The sequence below is a fragment of the Haliaeetus albicilla genome, chromosome W (assembly GCF_947461875.1).
Source record: "Haliaeetus albicilla chromosome W, bHalAlb1.1, whole genome shotgun sequence".
NCBI lineage: Eukaryota > Metazoa > Chordata > Aves > Accipitriformes > Accipitridae > Haliaeetus > Haliaeetus albicilla.
The window spans coordinates 3,536,593-3,555,079 of record NC_091515.1 but is presented as its reverse complement, the minus strand read 5'-3'; the positions used below and the strand labels follow the sequence as shown (position 1 = coordinate 3,555,079).

At 49.6% G+C, this 18,487-nt stretch overlaps 1 protein-coding gene and 1 long non-coding RNA gene across 6 annotated transcripts in view; one reads left to right on the top strand and one right to left on the bottom strand.

Moving 5' to 3' along the window:
* Window positions 1-5,381, top strand: part of CTIF (cap binding complex dependent translation initiation factor) — a 143,064-nt gene extending 137,683 nt beyond the window's left edge. For all 5 annotated transcript variants that reach the window (XM_069775152.1, XM_069775153.1, XM_069775151.1 and 2 more), the window contains one exon: window positions 783-5,381. In XM_069775152.1, coding sequence (XP_069631253.1) covers window positions 783-998 — 216 coding nt within the window. In that variant the 3' untranslated portion in view covers window positions 999-5,381. The remainder of the gene's footprint in view (window positions 1-782) is intronic.
* Window positions 5,382-11,160: 5,779 nt separating this feature from the next.
* On the bottom strand, window positions 11,161-17,092 carry LOC138683356 (uncharacterized). The gene is made up of 3 exons (XR_011322930.1): window positions 16,675-17,092; window positions 14,896-15,026; window positions 11,161-13,920 (listed from the first exon to the last, which is right to left on the bottom strand). It is a non-coding gene; the product is annotated as an uncharacterized lncRNA (long non-coding RNA).
* Between the last annotated feature and the right edge of the window lie 1,395 nt (window positions 17,093-18,487).

Genomic DNA, 18,487 nt, shown 5'->3' with positions numbered 1-18,487 from the left:
ATTCAGCAAAGCAACAGGCAACCAAGGAGGAGTTTGACTTTTTAAGGTTAGGACTTTGGGAAGCTCTGCATTCAAGCCCCACGAGCCTTCCATGATGATGGACTCATTGCTGTCCTCTCCAAGCTTGGACCTTCTCCTCTGTGGGACCACCTAGGGCTTATGCTGCTCCATGGAGGCTCTCCAAGGAGTAATTGTTTTAAAAAACCCTTGGCTGTCCTCAGAGAAGCGGCACGACGGGTATAAATGCAGATCTCGGCAGGGCAGGATTTGTTATGCATACAGGAGGGCTCTGCTTATTCCGATTAATGACTGGGAGTCACTGACAGCTGTGAATCAGCGAGTAAATGAAGGGCCAGGTAGAAGGCAGGAATACCACATCACAGCCTGCACTTTGTTTTGACAATAGGATGATTTTTAGGTGGGATTTTTTTTTTTTTTTTTTTTTCCAAAGCAATCCAGCTTAGCCGCCTTTGAAGTCAGTGGGAGCTGAACCATTCGCTCCTCCAGCAGCCCGGCGTGGATGCTTTTGAAAACCTCGCCCTTCGTGTTCGGCTCTTGGAGCCTGCTGCCGGGTGGTTTTGATTTTCAAAAACCACGACGCCTTTAACCTTGCCTGTTCGCCCTGCTGCACCGAGCAGGGGAGAACTGGAGGGATGGAGGTTGTCTGTAAAAGCCGGCGAGCTGTTTTAATATCATAGAATGATAGAATCATAGAATATCTCAAGTTGGAAGGGACCCATAAGGATCAATATGCCATGGTTGACCCCTTCTTCTTCTGACAGCTGCAGAGCACCGGCCGGCTGCTGGAGGAGCAGCTGCCCGAGATGATGACGGAGCTGTTGGCGATAGCACGCGACAAGATGCTGTGTCCCTCCGAGTCCATGCTGACGCGGTCCCTGCTGCTGGAGGTCATCGAGCTGCACGCCAACAACTGGAACCCCCTGACGCCCACCATCACGCAGTACTACAACAAGACCATCCAAAAACTGACGGCTTGAGGGGCAGGGCAAGGTGGGGTGGGAAGGGACGAGAAGAAGACATGCACCTCGACGGGATCCAGCAAGAGCTTTTCCGATTTAAATCCCCCAGCAGACCAAACCCCAGCATGCTCGAGAATACGTTTGTGGGGTGGGGAGGGAGAAGCATGTTTCTTTTTCAGCTGCGTCGCCAAGTGCCACCCCTCTTCCCCGCCGTGGTTTTGTTTTAGGGGTTTCTTTTTCTGAACACATTGCTCAAGCAGCAGCAACGCATCCCGCCGGGTTATTGTTTGGCTTTCGAAAGAAGATGGAGAATTTGGAAAAAAAAAACCAACAAAAAAACCCCCCGAATCCAAGTGGGGGCTAGTATTGTTTTCACGCCGTCCTCCTGCCTTGCCCCGGCCAACTGGCAGGAGACAGCAGGCAGCAGATGTCTCGGGAGGACAAAGCCAGACACACACTACACCAGACGCTCATAATTGATGGCTTTTGTCGAGCGGGGCTTGCGTTAGGTTCCCCCCCCCTTGTCTTTGACTTTCTGTGTGTCCCCCCTATTCGCCACCCCTTTGAAAGCAGATCGGAGAGCGGGATGACTTTCTTATTTGCACTGGGTTTTCTTTTTCTCGAGCGTTTGTATTTTCTTCTTATTTTATTGTATCGTTGAACGGACAATTGCGAGCAGCTCGGAGACGGGGAAAGCAACGCCTTCCCGCGAGCTGATTAATGGTTTACGTGAAGATGCTGAAGCAGAAGGAGTATTTTAAAGGAGTCCAAAAGCCACTGCAGAAGTAACGTAGCCACCATCGTCTTGCCAGTAAACTCCTCGATGGATTGAGAAACATGTCCTCTGAGCTGGGAGCTCTAAGAAACAGGGGATTCTGTGGCTCTTGCTGTTCAAGTCGCCGTTATCCCTCAGCCACTATAACCCATCTATCTTTTTTGTAATAATTTTTTTCGTTTCCATTGAAGGAGTGCTTTATTGTAATTACTGTCATGGTTGTAATTATACATTTAAATCCAGGCCTGTTATAGTCGGGCCTAATAATGTACAGGGCGAGGGAGAAATGAAGGTTTGATGTTCTTCTTTGGAGACTGGGAAAGAGAAGACAAGATGTGACTAGCAAAAAGGAGGAAAAAAGAAGAGGAAAAAAAATAGGAAAAGCCAAAAATAGAGGTTTTGAGCCTGGCTTCTAACTAGCTGAATTTGCTATCCAGTGTTTCTAGGTGTGCGGTGTGCAGGAGCGGCTCTGTCCCGTGGTCGGTGTAAGTGGCACCATGTCCTCAAGGGATGGGTGACGTGTTCAGTGGAGGAGAGTTTGCTCAGGGATCCCTGGGTTGCTCTGGGATCCCCAGGTTGCTCCATGCTGGAGCATCCCGAGGGAGAGAGCGGCTGCAGGGGGGGTGATGCCGAGATGCCGCATGGGCGAGGAAATGCCCGGAGCGTTAGGAGGCTGGTATGGAGGGACGCACCACACCATTGCATCGCTCCCTGAATCATGAACAAGACTTGGTGGTCTCCTTATTTGCTTGCTAGCGATGCTTTTACCTGCTAAATCACTTCTGGTGCTTATTTTGGTGAAGCCTAATGGGGGCGCGAGCTGCCCCATCCCATCTGCACAGTGGAAAAGGAGCCAAGGAAGGCACGATGCCGGCAGCCCGTCCTGTTTTCATCCCATTTTTCAGTTTACTTTCCCAGTGACAAGAAGAGCATTTATGCCACAGTGCCGGCATGCACGGATCCCGGACCAGGCAAGCTGGGTCTCATCTCAGCAGTTCGAACCCATTTTTCCAAGCAAAATGTTGAATTTCTGGTGGCTTGTAGAGAAGAGAGATTTCACCCCAACCTCTTTGGATGTGCAGTATGTTCTCGGGTGCCTTATGAATGTGTTGGTCTGTCCGCGATGGGGAGGAAGCTTTCGCTGCAAAAATACAAAGGGCAGGAATTTTCAGCAGAAAATGCATTGCAGGAGACAAGAGTCCTGATGCTGCGGTTCAATATTATTTGAATTTTCTTCTGGTTGGCTGCTGATGCAGTTTCTAATCCGCACATGGAGCAAGAGGAGCAAGCTGGAAACAGGAGCTTCAATTTTCCTGTCTACCCAGAAAGCAGCAAAATTATTGCTGGATGCGCTGGACTTGTCTAGGAAAATTAATTTCTGCTTCGTGGATTGAAGCCTGGGAGCTTCACATGGTGACAGCGCCTTGCTTTGGGTCAGCTTTGTTAGTAGCAATGGGGTTTGATAGTATTAATGAGCAGCTGAACTTGATTAAGGCAGCAAAGCCCATCAGTATTACAAGGCTCAGGGTTGCGCCCGTTGCTCTTGGCTTTTCCTGCTCCCTGATTTCTCAGGGAGCAGAGGGGAAGGGGATTTAACACCCATTGCAGCATGCCCAGGCACAGCATTAGTATTCTGGGAGAAGACCTGAAAATGAGTTTTGTCTTGATTTTTTTTTTTTTAAAGAACAGAGAAGTCCTCTAACGGAGGCACAGCCTGATCGGTCAGGGTGCCAGGGATCCTGCCGGCAGCGATCCACACCACCGCTCCGGCCCCTGCAGCATCTCCTTTCCCTTTCCCCCAGAATTCACTCTCGGGTTGTAGTGAAAAAGAAAAGAAAAAAAAAAAAAAAAAAGAAAAACCCAGAGAATTGGAGACATTGCTTCTAAAAACCTGAATTTTCACCCATCAGTGCATCAGGAGGCATTCAGAGGCGAAGTGTAAGCCACGTGGCAGTGTTTGTGCTTAAGCATTTCCCTACCCCCTACCAGCGATGAGGCTTTATTCAATTTTCCCGTTGGGGTGCAATCCTGCAACCCCCACCAACCAGGCTTTGCCCTTGACTTTTCCCCTCCAACACCAGGATTTCTCCCACCGAAGAACTTTTATGTGAAATCTGTCGGGTTTTTAATGTCTTGCCATTTATCTCCGCTATTAATGTACATTCATCCAGCCATTAACCGCTTTGGTACGTCAGTTGCTCCGTTGATATGAGAATCAAAATGTTGACCTAAAACAGGGTTTTTTCCCCCAAAATTACATGCTGCCAATGGTATCTTTCTGAAGTCTATCAGTAGGAGGTCGGTGGGCACGTGGCATCATTAACCACGGTACCGTGTTGGGAAAAGAGGTACCAGGAGGTCATTTGATGGGGCAGGATGGGGGACAGCACTGGGACATTTTTGGGATTCCTGGTGAGAGCACCTAGGTATGTCATCGAGTATTTTCTTCTCTTTTTTTGGCTTTCTTTAGAAACAGTCACCAAAGAGTGTAATTCTACAATGTGCATTTTTGAAGGTGTGAAGCCACTGGCTACATCTCCCCGAATTAGCCAGATTTGATCTTCGCTGCTCAATAAAACTATCCACTTGGGGGTTTTAATATATTTTCTACATACAGCTACATCAGCAAAGGGGAAAATAACCTCCTTGGGCCAAATATGTGTGGGGCCAAACCTCGGGCTGGTGTAAAGGCGAGTGTCTGAAGCATCTGCCGAGGAGCGATGCTCTGCACCGCCGCCGTGCCAGTCCCCCTCGGATGCAAAGCAGGTTTGCCGGCTCCCTGCCAGACTCCCCAGCATCTAATTCACCACATTCACGGTGAAATTCTTTCCAAACTGAGTTTTTTTGCTACCCGCCAAGTGATTTGCTCGGTTTCCCAAGAGGGATTTCACCCCTCTGGAGAAGTCTCATGTATATGGAGGTGAAACAAAAATGGGGAAGAAAAGGGAAAAGTAAGCGATTTGCTTAGTTCCCCTCTTCCCCAAAGGAGATTAATTAGTATCTATTCTTAGCATGATTGATGGCTTTGAAGGAAAACTTGTCAGAATAACTTATGATTTATTTTCATGCTTATTTTTATAACATCCCTCACTTGGAAGTCTCTCAAAATCTTAAACACGTTTTTTTTTTTTCCCCACTGGATATTTTATGGCTTTACACTAATTTTGCTCTTCTTGGTGTTAGCTATTAGCCAGTCCCAGTGATACTTTTAGTATTTTTTCAGGAGAAATGACACTAAGGGTTGCGAAGTCCACTGTCAATAGCCAAGGGAGCTGCGGTGTCCTGCAGAACACGGAGTTGAACGCTAGTAATTCATTATTTTTTTTTAATGTATTTATTTGCATTTGAAAAAGCGACATTTTTAATTTAATCATATTTGTTAAACTAAGCGCTTTAAAAACAAATTTAAAAAATTAAAAAAAAAAAAGGAAGAAGGTTTTGGGGAGAATAAAGACTAGATATTCATACTAGAGAAAACACGAACTCATCATTTTCAGCATTTCAGAGACTGTTAAAACAAGGGAGCTAATAACTCTTTGTGGCAATTCAGTCTTTGTTTATAGAACATCCAGACCCACTGTATGCTATAAAATGCATCATCTGAGTAATAAATGTTTAAAGCTTGACATTTCCCCATCGTTTTGTGGGTACGCGCTATTACTTGTGCTGGTCTGGGAGAGACCCTTCTTTTGTTTAGGATGGAAAAAAAGGAAGATATGGGGCGGGGAGGGGAAAAATCCCTAATGGTGTCTGCTTGGAAATGTAGCAGAGGGACTGATCCTTCCCTCTGTGGGGATGGCTCATCCCATGCTCCGGGCGCCGGGTTGGATCCTGCGCAGTGTTGCGGCTCCGGTTGAAGTTGGTCCGTCCCCCCATCATTTCTCATGGGGGTGAGGATGAAGCCCATGGGAGCGGTGTAAAGGGCTCGGAGGTCCATGGGTGATGGAGTGGGCTGGATCTCCTGGCTCTGCCTCCCCAGCCAGCTGCTCCCCTGCTCCCCAGCCTCTGTCCTAAAGGAATTGCCCATCTATTTATGTTCTACCTTGGCTGGACCTGGGGGTCTGTTGGAGAATCCCCTGTTTATCACATCCATTTCACCCAACGCTACAGCACGCAGCAGCAATGAGGGCTCGCAAACCACTTCTGCCTTTTACGGCGTTCAACCTCCTTTAAAAAAAAAAACTTTAAAAAAGCAGTTTTTCTAAGAAGTCTCCTCTGGAAAACCCTTCTCTAGCCCAAGCCAATTAATTTTTGGCTAATTGAAATGTGTGTATTGGCCTGGGAAGCCCTGCATGTCACTGGAGGTGAGCGGTTTGTGCCTGTGTGTCATCGGGCTCCGGCCAGAAAATTAGAGGTGAAACGGTTCCCACTTTTGAAGTAGTCATGCAAAATGCCATCCGTGACCGCGTGTGTGTGCTCGGAGCTCACTGCAACGCAGCCGAGCTGAGAAATAAATATGAAAAGGAGGTGGAAGAAGGTGGGGCTGTGGCTTTCGGGATCATCTCCTCTTGCATCTCCTAGAAGCTAGATATTAACCTCAAAGTCCATGCAAAGCATTTTATATGAGTTAAACTCAATTTGCCCAAAAGCTCACTTTTTCTGCTCTTCTACCTACAGTCAAGGTCTCAGCCATCATAAGCAACATCCGCGTTGGTAACTTAGGCATAGCCAAGGTCAGGTGGTGGAGAGTGACCCACGTCCTTAATGGCACTGAGTCGATCCATGACGCTTGCTTTCCTTTTTCATAACCCCTTGTGTTTTATTTGCCCCCCAAAGCCCATTTCTGGTGCAGGTCCCCGGTGTGGCGCACCCAGGCTGGGTCCCCTGCCCAGGGGACAACGGTGTCCCCACACCTGATCTTTTCTGTACTGCCACAAAAAGTAGATGACATGACCTACCAAGCAGCGTTACGCGTGATGTGGGGCATCACCTGATCCATCCTTCTGCCCCAAAGCAGGACCAACCGCACCAGCACCCTTCCTGGGGCAGTTTGTCCAAACTGCTCATAAAACCTCTGGTGAGGGAGGGCAGATCGCCCATTGCATCCCCAAAATGTCTTGTGATGGACAAGGGGGTCATTCCTGGATGTTTGCGTAAGGCTATAAATTAGAAATATATAAACGCCCTGTTTAGTCCTTCAGACAATCACCAGACATTGCTTTGGTTTATTTTGGTGATAGCAAAGGGAAAAACAATAACCTGGTTTGTGACATCTACCGCTGAAAAGCTGACCCAGTACAAACTGGTTTTGTCGTGTTACTTCTAATTACTCCTGGGTCCTACCCATAGTTTCTGTTGCTGCATCAACTGGGTGGGAGAAGGTTTTGCGGTGAGACAAATCACTGCTGGTGGGTAAATGAAGGATAAACCCATCCAAATCTCTCCTCCAAAGCCACCCTTTCCATGGATCCATCCCTAAACATCCCCATCAACCGCCCCAACCTACAGCCAGACCCTACAGCTCCAGGGTGTGCTGGAGCTGAATTTCGGCTTGTTGCACCAAATCAAGGTTGCGAGCATCTGGACCAGCTTCAGAAAGAGCTCATCAACACTGGAGTTGGGCTGGGAGCAGCCAAGCCAAGAGCGGGGATGGTCTCTGGGCCCCAGGACCACTGAGATATATTAAATGAGAAAATAACCTGCAGTAAATGTAAGATTTTGGATTAAATGGATCGTCATTGCGGCAGATCTGAAGCTTTCGAGATGCAGGAATATTTCTGTGAATTCCTCGTGGCTGCCAAAACCCCAGACAGCAGCAAATAAAGAAACCCCAGGAATCAGAGTAAGTTTGCTTGGCTTTCCTAAAACAGCAAACCGGCAAATAGCCGGGATGTTCTCCTCTTCCAGCGGCTCCACTTCTAATAGTGAATAATAAGCAGAGTTTTTAAATGCTTGTGCTGGTGGCAAAATGGGTAACAAAGATAAATCCTAAGTGACAGAGTACGTTCACACTTAATGTAACAGCATTGCTGCCGTGTTTGCAAGATGAACTGTAGCTTAAATGATTATTGCTTGGGGTACAACAAGAAGAACAGTGATATTAAAACAGTAATGCACATTACAGGACTATATGGCCTCTTCCTTTTGGATCCTATGCTGCGATCACTAATTAAAAAGCCAGAGACTTCTGTGGCTACATAAATGTGACTACTGAGCCTAGCTTTATGTCTATCCTACTCCTCAGGACTTCTCTGAATTAATTCCTAGAGCCAGATTTCTGCAAAAAAGATCCCATCCTTGGGCTGTAATTTAATGATTTAAACATTTCCAGGGATTCAGACACTGCCTGGAACTCTTGGAGAGTTGCTGTGGTTATCCTCGCCGTTAAAGATGAGCGCAGGGTCTCAAGGATGGATGGTCCCACGGCAGGTAACCGAAACGGAGCCTTCTTGGGGAGGTTTGGCTTCCTCCGGCCCATGCAAAGGCATCGCTCCCCTCGGAGCTGCAGCCTTTGAGGGGGGTTAGCGGCATTGCGAAGGGCAAAGCCTTGGTGGATTGGATGCTAAATCGATGCCTCATCCCATGCCGGATCAAAGCTGGCTAACCATTTCCCACCAGTTGTAGCCATGCCACAGAGTTAATGGGGAAAAAAATGCGAAGCGCCTCTCAAGAGAAATGCCGAGATTTCAGAATTCCATTCTGTCCTAAATTGTCCGAGTTTTTCACCAAAGCATTTTGTTTCAATGTATGTTATGTTGCTGTAGCAATAACATTTAAACAAAGTGCTTGGAGTTTATTAGCACAGACCTTTTCAGTAACTTCCCGTAGACCTTTCCCATCAAAAGTTTCCACTTTGGGAAAGCGACGCCGGGAGGTGGCAAAGGTCTGATGGAAGCAATCACCTGCCAGAGGGAAATGGTTCGGCATTTAATGTCTGTCCCCACGCGTGTCGGTCTTAGACGTCCAAACACATGACATGAACATGCCAAGACAGGGAGGGAGCTGCACAGACCCCGCTGGTGCTGCTGGTGACCCCACGGCAGTCATTGATGGTGGAGCTGTAGAGAAGAAACCGGGTCCTGGAGCAGATGAGTGCCTTTGCAACTGGTGGAGATGTGGTGAGTAGAGCCAGCTGAGGAACTGACCTGCAGCGAGTGTCTGCATGTGCGTGAGAGGTGGAGAAAGCGGTCCGTGAGATTCCCTGGTGTCTAGGACCTGTGCAAAGTCCAAATGGGTGGTTATGGAGACCATTTCCACACTCCTGCAGGCAGCACCGAGCGTGGGTTTTACTTGGGGGGTACTTGGAGGTACCAGTGGGATCCCCAGGCTTCCTGATCCAAGAGACAAATCCCATCGGCTTTTGCTTCACGCACGCACCAGAGAGGAGTTCCTTCTGGCTGTTGTGCTATGCGTGGTGATGGGGAAGAAGCAGCTCATTCCTAGCTTTAAAAATAATAATAGTGAGCTCTGCAGGAGCCTGGGCTTTCCTGGCACACAGTCCCATGCTCCGGCATCCGATGTGCAACCCCCTGTGCGGGATCCGGAGCCAGGATGCCAGGCACAAGTGGGACAGGAGCAGCGTCAGCCTGACGTGCTGTGGTCAGGCATCGCTGAGCTGGCGGTTCCCCAGGTCCCATGTGTCAACCACAGCCAAATTATCTGTCATTGGCACTTTTTTGTCCATGGGATAAAACCTGAAAAAAATCCTGATCGGTGTTTTCTACTTCCCACCTTGGTAACATCTCCTGAATCCTCATGGTTCTCCTACAGCTTGGAGCTATCATGGGTAGGGAGAAATCTTCCTGTGTGCTGGCCAGCCATGCCCCAGAGCTGCAGATCTGCCTCACGGCAGGTGAGCGTGTCCCAAACAGGTCCCAGCACTGGTGCCGAGGGGAAATTTGTGTTTTCATGCACTGCAGAAGGGCCCCTAGCAATGGGATGGAGCCAGTCTCCTGGAGGTTTGTCCCCTCCAGCAGCCTTGCAGGACCATCCTCTCCACCTACCATCATCTCCTCTCCAAATCTCCTGGGCAATCAGGGACCATAGCTGGGACTTGGCCCTCCCAAAAACTCCCTGCCCAACCCTTGACCCTACAGAAACCTCCAGGCATTCCTCCTCATCCATCAGCCCCGTGGACAGAGCAGCAACACCACATCTCCCAGTAGTTATTGCCACCTGCACGCTGGGGTGAGAAGAGCACCCTTCAAGCTCAGAGATCAATTTTGAAATTACATTTTTTGATATTTTAAAATGTTGAGCTCCAAAAGGTCTCAAATTCACCTTTCAAAGCAAGTCTGGAAGAGGCCAGATTCGGTAAATCGGCGGCGACGCAGCATGAGGGTGGGAGGAAAAACTGCGTCAGAAGATGGGTTACCAAAAACCTGTCTGGTGGTAATTACACATGTCATCTGATGAAAAACTGGTTTGAGGGCAAACGCTGTAAAATATTGCTGTGGGGAGAGAAGGATGACAAAGGTTGTGAAATCCAGTTCGTGGATTATTTTACAGCTAAGGTAACGTCTATCCCTAGGGCTGTATTTTACAACTCATGCGAGAAATCAAACCCCAGTTCGCAGGTCTGCTCTGCTCTTCTTTTAAAGCACAAAAATGCGGTGCATTTGCTAGAAAACAAAGGTTTGTGCTGATTTTCTAAAGATAAATGCAGTCTCATTTGGGGGGGGCAGTGAAGCATTTGGGAGAGGGATTGGGTTGCATGTGGAGACTGCAAGTGGTTTTTACAATCATTGCATGGACACATCCTCCTGTATATATTCTTTATATAAAATTGCATTTCTGTTGTTTTTGTGAGCACTTAAAAGTGCTGCTGCGGGGGCTCTCCCAGGGGGGCTAAGCCCAAATAACCCAGCTCTGCTGCTTGAGTTCTGTTTTTCAGCCCAATTTACCCATTTTTTTTTCCCTATTTGCTCTCTGTCCTGTAACTTAAATTTCCCTTCGCTCCCTCTATGTTTGCAGACAGGGGTCCTTCCCCTCTCCACCTCCGTGCTGTCACCTTTGGCCACCTCGGCTCCCTTTCCACAGCCGAGGATGTCTCCTCCTCGGGGATGACAAGTTGTCCTTGTGCCAGTCCCCATCTGCTCTCACCTTTTTGGGGACAGGTGACCATGCCTGGCCCCTGCAGTTCCCATTTATATCCCCAGCACCTTGCACAAGGCTTTTCTCTCTTTTTAACAGTTAGAATAGAATCATAGAATCATTACGTTTGGAAAAGACCTCTAAGATCATCAAGTCCAACCGTCAACCCAACACCACCATGCCCACTAAACTGTGTCCTGAAGTGCCGCGTCTACATGTTTTTTGAACACCTCCAGGGATAGGGACTCCACTTTCTGCTGCTGCAAGCCCTTTACTGGTGGGATTTTGGGATGCAATCACCACCACGCATGTGCCTTGATGTCACCCATGGAAACGCTGCGAGGAGGTTGCAGGGAGCCTCATATCCCTCATATCCCCCTGCTCCTCCATGCACAACCCATCGCCTCCCAATTCCTCCCCTAATTACCATCTCCTCCACCTAATTGCCCCTGGCGATGCTGGATCAAAGCACCCCTCCTAAGGGAAGCAATGAAAAAAAAAAACCAAAAAAACCCAACCCAGAGGAGCCCTGAGCAAAGGCAAATCCAACAGCAATCATCACGCGGAGACGTGGCCCTGGCTGGACACAGCAGGAGACAACCAGCCCCATGGGATGGTGATGCACCATGGTCACCTCCAGGAGATGCTGGACGTGGCAGCTGGTGGGCAGAGGGGTTTTGGGGACACCCAGGGGGGCTGGCAGAGGGGTGAGGGTCAGGGCTGGCTTACCCCCACGGCGCCGTGCCTGAGCCTATTTTCTGGTGGGAACCATCGGGATAAAATTAGAAGTAGGTTGAACTTTATCTACTACTTGAACTGAGGCTGAACTCAGCCCTATTTTGTTTTGGTTTTTCCAAGTTCATAAGAGTTCATGGGGAGGGAGGCAAGAGGAGGGGGGGCACTGGATGATTTTTTTTTTTTTAACTTGCTCTTTCTGTGATTTTGCTGGAGTTTGACTGTCTCATCTGCTTAGAAAGGCTCTTCTCGCAGTATTTCCAGTTCAAGGTGGTGATGAGGTGGCTCATATACTGCCACAGGCATCTATTTCATGTCAGATATTTGGGTTTGGGGTAATGCAGCGCTGACCAAGCCTTCCCTGTGCCACCTTTAGCTCAGCCCTGGGTCTGTCCCAGCCGAGGATGGGAAGGCAAAGGGGAAAACCGGAGTGGTTTTGGTGGGTACCACACTGTGTGAAAGCACCACAGTACTCTGCACTGGGGATGCTGCGAGGGCTTTTTGGCACGGTTTTGTCCCGTGCCAACTAGCTGGGCCTCCAGGCAACCTTCCAAAATCTCCGAGGGGCTCGTATGGACCTGACACTACTCCTAATCCTCAGTTTTCATCTGGCCACCCCATAGCGGAGATGAATTTGCTCGCCTGGACGCGCGCCAAGGGACCTGGGAACCGGAGCCGCGTTCCATGTCCCTGACCCACCGTGGGTTGTGCAAGCTGCTGGCACCCACGCGAAGGTGTGTGGGTGGTGTAGAGAGCACGTACGGGGCCTCCCTGGGGGGGGGGCTGACGGTCCCCTATGGGCCATGGGAGCTGGTGCAAGCAGCAGCACAAGGACACGGTGGTGGAGGTTTCCCATCGGACCCCTAGCAGAACTGCAGAGGGACAAATGCCACCGCATCACTCCTGGGCAAGTTGTGTTTCCCAATAAGCCCATCATCTCTTCCCAGAACAGATGGGAGACTTTTACTGTATGGTTATTTCACCTCCTAAATTACTCAACAGTTAGTAGAAGCTTTACCAAAACGGACCTTCTAATTTTAACAAAGATGCCTCCTAGATCACTGACAAATTTAGGGAATGCACAGGGCAGACTCATTTCCTGGAATAGGAGCTACTGGAGAAAAAGTCCCTCCAGGCTGGCTCCTAACTATGACACATTTGATAGCCATTCAAGGACTACTGGGAAACATGTGTCATTTGTCTCCGTGAAGCTTCAGACAGAGTTTCATCATCAAGTCTGACTGCTCCGTGAAATAAAACTGGCTAATATCTACTAGCAGCGATACAAGCTCTCTGGTGTTTGCGTAGGATGCATCACGAGGGAGATTCGCCCCCACCCCAGGTTTTATATATGGGTGCAAAGAGGCTTTATCCCTATTGCACCTTGTTTTCTTTCCTCCTCGCTGGGTGACCCGCGTTGTCCCATGAAGGGTGGCACAGGCTGTGGGTGTGCCCGAGCCGCCGGGACTATCAATGAACTTTGGCACCTTAAACCATGGAAAACCCGACGTGTCGGAGGGAGGGATAGGTGCCTGGCGTCCAGGAGATCGGATTGCCCCGGGGGATTTGCTGGGAGTCCCATGACGAGCCTGGAAGGGAGCCCAGACGGCAGGGCACCGCCGCGCTTTCCACCCAGGGCACTCAGCCGGGGTCTTCAGAGGACAACTGGTGGCCTCTGTCCCTTACTGTCACCCTCGCGTGTGCAAACCCTAACCCCACGTCAGCCCAAGGGCTCGCCGGGGGCGGCGGGGGTGATTTGTACCCTACCACAAGGGACAACCTATGCATGGGACGAGGGCACACCGCGGCGGGTCGCCCTGGTGCAAATCCCTCCCACGTTTGCATCGCTGGCCCCACGGGACCGTACCTGGACTTACCTACAAGGGGTATTTACCACGGCTTGACCCACATCGCTCACCCCATGGGCAGTTCCCCGACCTTGCTACCTCAGGTGGGGTTTTTTTTTAGGACAAGTCTTGATCTTCAGCCGTGACCCACTTTTCCTGCGCTGCTTCGGGTGTGTGAGCTGCCCTGTTCGCTCCCAGTTCACGGGAGCTGCGGCTTTGGCCACCAGCATCGTCCATCCTCCCCAACCTCGCAGGGTCGTCCCAGGTCCTCAGGGTCTCTCGCCACTTTGTTTCGCCTCCGAGGTGTCAGATAGGATCTCAGCGCCGGCCGTTTTGCAGGCAGATGAGGAATCCAGCACTGCAGAAGGGGTGGGTTTTTTTTTTAATCATCTCACCCATCTCAGCTTCGCCATCCCCGCGATCTGTTTCTAGCAGTCCTTGCCCAAGTGCTCCGTCTCCAGGAAATGCCGTTATCAGCCTCCCCCATCGGCCGCTCCATTTCGAGCTCCCCACCTTGCTCCCGGGGCGCCCGTTCCCAATCCAATTTCTACTGGAAGCAGATAAGGCAGAGGAAGGAGATAAGGGCTGGCCGGCAGCCTGGTCACCCTGCTTGCTGTCCCTCCTCGACTTGCAAGGGAGAGATGTCAGTGCAAGGGGGGGACACGGGGACACAGTCGGAGTGGAACTTGCAGCCCCTGTGGATGGTGGATGGGTGCAACGTGGGCAGCCCAAGCTCCCCAGTCCTTTGGGACAGCGGGGTGATACCGGGACCCAAGTACTCGAGGGAGATTGGGGTGACTGATTCACCCTCCTTCTTGGGTGTGCGCACCCAAAACCGGCCATTCACACTAATATACAGGGACAGGGTTCAAGTTCAGGCTGCGCTAAGCCGGCTTTTGCATTGCTCGGTCCTTCAGCCCTGTGCATGCTGCAGAGTGAGGGTTTTCATCCCTTTTCTCCCCAAAAGCTCCAGCGCAACCTCACACGTCTTTTCCTAAGCACCCCCTTTGCACCCATCTCCTTCCCTCCTCTGCAAAACCAAAACCGGCCAGATTAGTGAGAAAAAATAAAAATAAAATGGTGGACGTGATGGTTAGGGACCACCCATTTAGTCTCCCAGCTGGTCAGTGACAGCTGCCTGGTGAATGGCTTTAATTAAAACTAAATGGTTAATAGGAAGCTGAGCAAAGGTCTCCCGCTTGGCTCCCGACGCAGGTGCCAATGGAAATCGTGCCGAGGGCTGAAGTGCTCAGTGTCGTAACAACCAGCCTCTGCCATGTCCCTTTGCCAGGCCACTAATGTCACCGCAAAATCTTGCTCCCAAATACTGCTGCCCTGGTGCAGATTAATTTACGCTTCTGATGTGGGAAATCCCCATGGGCATCCCTCCATCCATGGACCACTTTCCAAAAGGGTTTCTTGTCTCCAACCCGCAGTTTTGGTAGGAAATGGTTTTTTTAAGCCTGAGGCAAGTTATATTTTGACTGTTGTCCATTTGTGAACAACAACAAAAAAAAAAAATTACCCAATACAGAGCAGTTTCCCAAGGTTGAGAAGCAGGAGGATGGAAGTAATAATTAATCGGCAGCGGCTGGCGGGGGCTTTGCTCAACTAAACCAGCCTGGTCTAAGGGTCACTTCACAAACGTACCTGGAACTTAAAAAAGAAAAGATCTTGGCCTGAGGGAGGGAGAAAAAGGGGGGAAAAAAGAGGAGGAAGGTGAAGCAAGGAGTGAGAAAACCACCAGGATCCCTCAGGGGAAGTCATGCCTCCTCCCCAGCCCTCTACTCCCCCCGTTTCCCTAATACCTGAACACCTTCTCCCTCTCACGTAATGGGCTCACAGGACACGACTAAGCATCTCAGAGGCCCAAACTCCCCTGGGATCAGCCACCACTTCCCAGATCCGACTTATTTGCTCCGGCAAGCAGGGCTTTGGGGGCAATTCACTGCTCTGCCCATCATTAACGGCGGTGTCTCTACTCCAGAACGATGTCCCCTCCAGGGACACCTCCTCTCCTGCCACCTCTTTAAGCAATGGTAGGCTTGAAACTGAGCCTCAGAAAGGTGGATTCAGGATCATCACCCTTGATGGCGCTGACACCATTAAATGCCACTGAAGATGCACTTAGGTGTATTTTAGTGTGTATTTTAGTCTCAAATGGCCTGAATTAAAATCTACAGGAGAGTAAATGGAGCTCTTTGACCAAAACCTCTGCAAAGTGTGCAGACATCTCCCCCAAAACCATACCTTCCAAGCAAAGAAAAAAAAAAAAAAAAGGCACTGTGTTGTTTTTGCATTCAAAACATCCTTAGCAGATACGCAGTGCACACACAACAATTCGCTGCTTTATCGTACAGATCCCAGGCCAGGTCTTCAACTGGAAAAAATATTTCTGGCTGCGTGTGTTTGGGTAGGGCTGGACGTTTTTATTCTAGCGGGGGGTCTGACGTCCTCTGTCTGAAACGGAAACCCGCTGTGCACTGATGGCTGTTGCTTATCTCACTGGTGATGCTGTTTCGGCAGTTCCAGGGTCCTTATCTTCAGCGGAGTCAACTGTATACTCAGAGCTAATTGCAATAAATAACGCAAAATACTTTTTCTTATCAAAATGCCTTTGTGGAGAAAAACATCATTTGAAAACAGATAAAAACTGGTGTTCTTGTCCCCGCTTTCATTTAGCGCTTGGCCTGGCTGCTCTTCTCCTCCCTGCCCAGCACAAATCTGGGGTCTTCACCCTGATTTTCCAGGGCACCCTGCAAGTCGGGACTGGACCGGTCCAGAGATTCCCCAAAACCATGTAGACCTCAGAGGAACCACAAATTTCTGGTGCGTGTTTCACACCTCTTCGGGAACGGGGTCCTCAAGCATGTCTGAGTGACGGTTGGCAAGTCTGGAAACCGCTGAGCTGGTTCTCGTTAAAACCCTCCGAGCTCCCTATGGTCCTATTGCAATTTGGTGCCGAGAATAACTGCTCTTAACACACCCATCCCTCACCTCTGCAAAGCCATAAAGAGCTGGCAGATGGCTGGACAACAGCTATTATATTCTATAATAATGAGAAGAATAAAGATATTATAATAAATAGCATTTACCTGAATAAGTAATGTCTAATGAATGCTAGATAATGATTTAGTAATAAAGGTGGTGAACTAGTAATAGAGGGAGTCTGGAGGAGAGCGTGTAAAGTGCTTAGAAAATTAAAAGATATCCCAAAAAGGAAGCTTGAAGGACCTGGGGTTGTTTAGTCTAGAGGAGAAAAAAAAACAGCGAGGGGACATAGTAAATCGTAAAATATAGCTACCGAGAGAAAGGAAATAAACTCTTCATAATCACAGAGGAAGGACTAAGAAGTCACGGGCTTAAACTGCAGGAAGGAAGATGCAGCCGGGGTGACGGAGGGCAGTTTGCCAGCGGAGGGGATAATTAAGGCCTGGAAAAATTGCCTGAAAAAATAGTCGAGTTGCATTTAAGATTTTTAAGAACAGGTTGGAAAAACACCGATCACAGGTGGTTTAAGGATAGCTGAATTGCCCTTGGGTTTAGGGGTAGATTAGCTGATTTTCAGTGCTCTCTTCCAGCCCCATTTTCTATTACTCAGTTTATTTTTCTTCCTTGATTGGGTTGCATTTTGAAATTTAAGGAAATGTCTCACTTCTTTAGCATTTTTCTCCCTTGTCTGCAGACTGGTCTTCCTGCAGGGAAGACGTCTTCTCCTCCAGCAAGGCTAACAAATCTCCAAAGGACACACAGCCCGCACACGCAGGGGACCAAAAAACCTACAGCAGAGATTACTAACAGCAAACCCCAGGGATTTAGTAGACATTATTCCAGATATTTAAGGTCCAATGCTGAACAGATGGGAACTTGGTTCCTAAAATGTCATCTTTCAGAGAGACATAACCAGTACCAACCCCAAGCGCAGGAGACGAAGACTTGTTTCCACAAGATGTTATGTATCTGTCGATAGCGCGGGCTCTTGCGTTCCTGGCACAGATAAAGACCAGCGTAAGTGCGATAAATCCTTTTGATGTTCTTCAAGCTTAAGCTCCAAGGACAGACAAAATGATAGTAAGATGGCGATGAAGAAAAAGCAGACCGTGCTTTACATCTCAGAGCTTTTTACGGAGGAGACATGTGGCACGGAGAAACGCTTCGAATAAAGCTGGGTCTGGAGAGCCTCGGCTTGGGAAGGTCCCAAAAATGAATGAGGTTTTAAGGAGGGGTTACAAGATGAGGGTGAGCAGGGAGCGGTTAGGAGGAATTTTAATTAACATCAGCGTTTGCAATGTTATTTAATAAGGTCCAAAAAACATCTGAGAGCAATGAAAGCTGAAACCAGCATTTTTGGAGCAAACGGAGGCAAGCGTGGGGCTGGGGGAGCAGGGTTGGTTTCCCGGGGGATGAGGGGCACCTGAAGAGGTGGCAGCTCCTGGGGAGAGAAAAGCTCCGAGAGGTGGTTTTGGGGGATTACTGGGATGAGAGATGCCCCATGCGTGCTGGCTCCTGGGGCTGTGTGCGGCATAGGGGCAACACCGACCACCCGAGGTGGCATTTAGGGTGGTAGGAGACCAGCAGCATCAGAAACCGAGGCCTTTTTTGGGACCCAGGTACCCCCCCCAGGCTGAGGTGCCGGCTGCGTTGAGGGTCTGCTGTCTGGATTAAGCACCCCGCAGAAGCGGTTGAGCCCTGCATTCGCAAAGGGATGCCAACACAGGCGTGAAACGGAGGAAGCCAACCTTGGTGAAGGCAAGGCGGTGATGATAGATGGGGGCCCAGATTGGTGGCACGAGGGTGGGGGGGACAACCACGAGACTACGGCAGTGACCACCACGCGAGTCCATCACGTCTCCCACGAGAAGCTTTGCCCCTCCCTTCCTGCCCCAGGACCCCGGCACAGGTTTTGGCCCCAGTGGAGAGGACGCTGTGGACCACGGTGGAATCCGCCAGCCCAAATAAATAACCCCGACAGTGAGCACGGGAGAGGAGGGCAGGCTGGGCTGTGCACGGCACGCCAGCCTCGACCGTTCAGGCTCTCCCCGTGCCCGAACTTGTCGATGGGGTTGTTCAGAGCGATGACATAATTACGGTTTCAATCGCAGATTAATAAGAAGTGG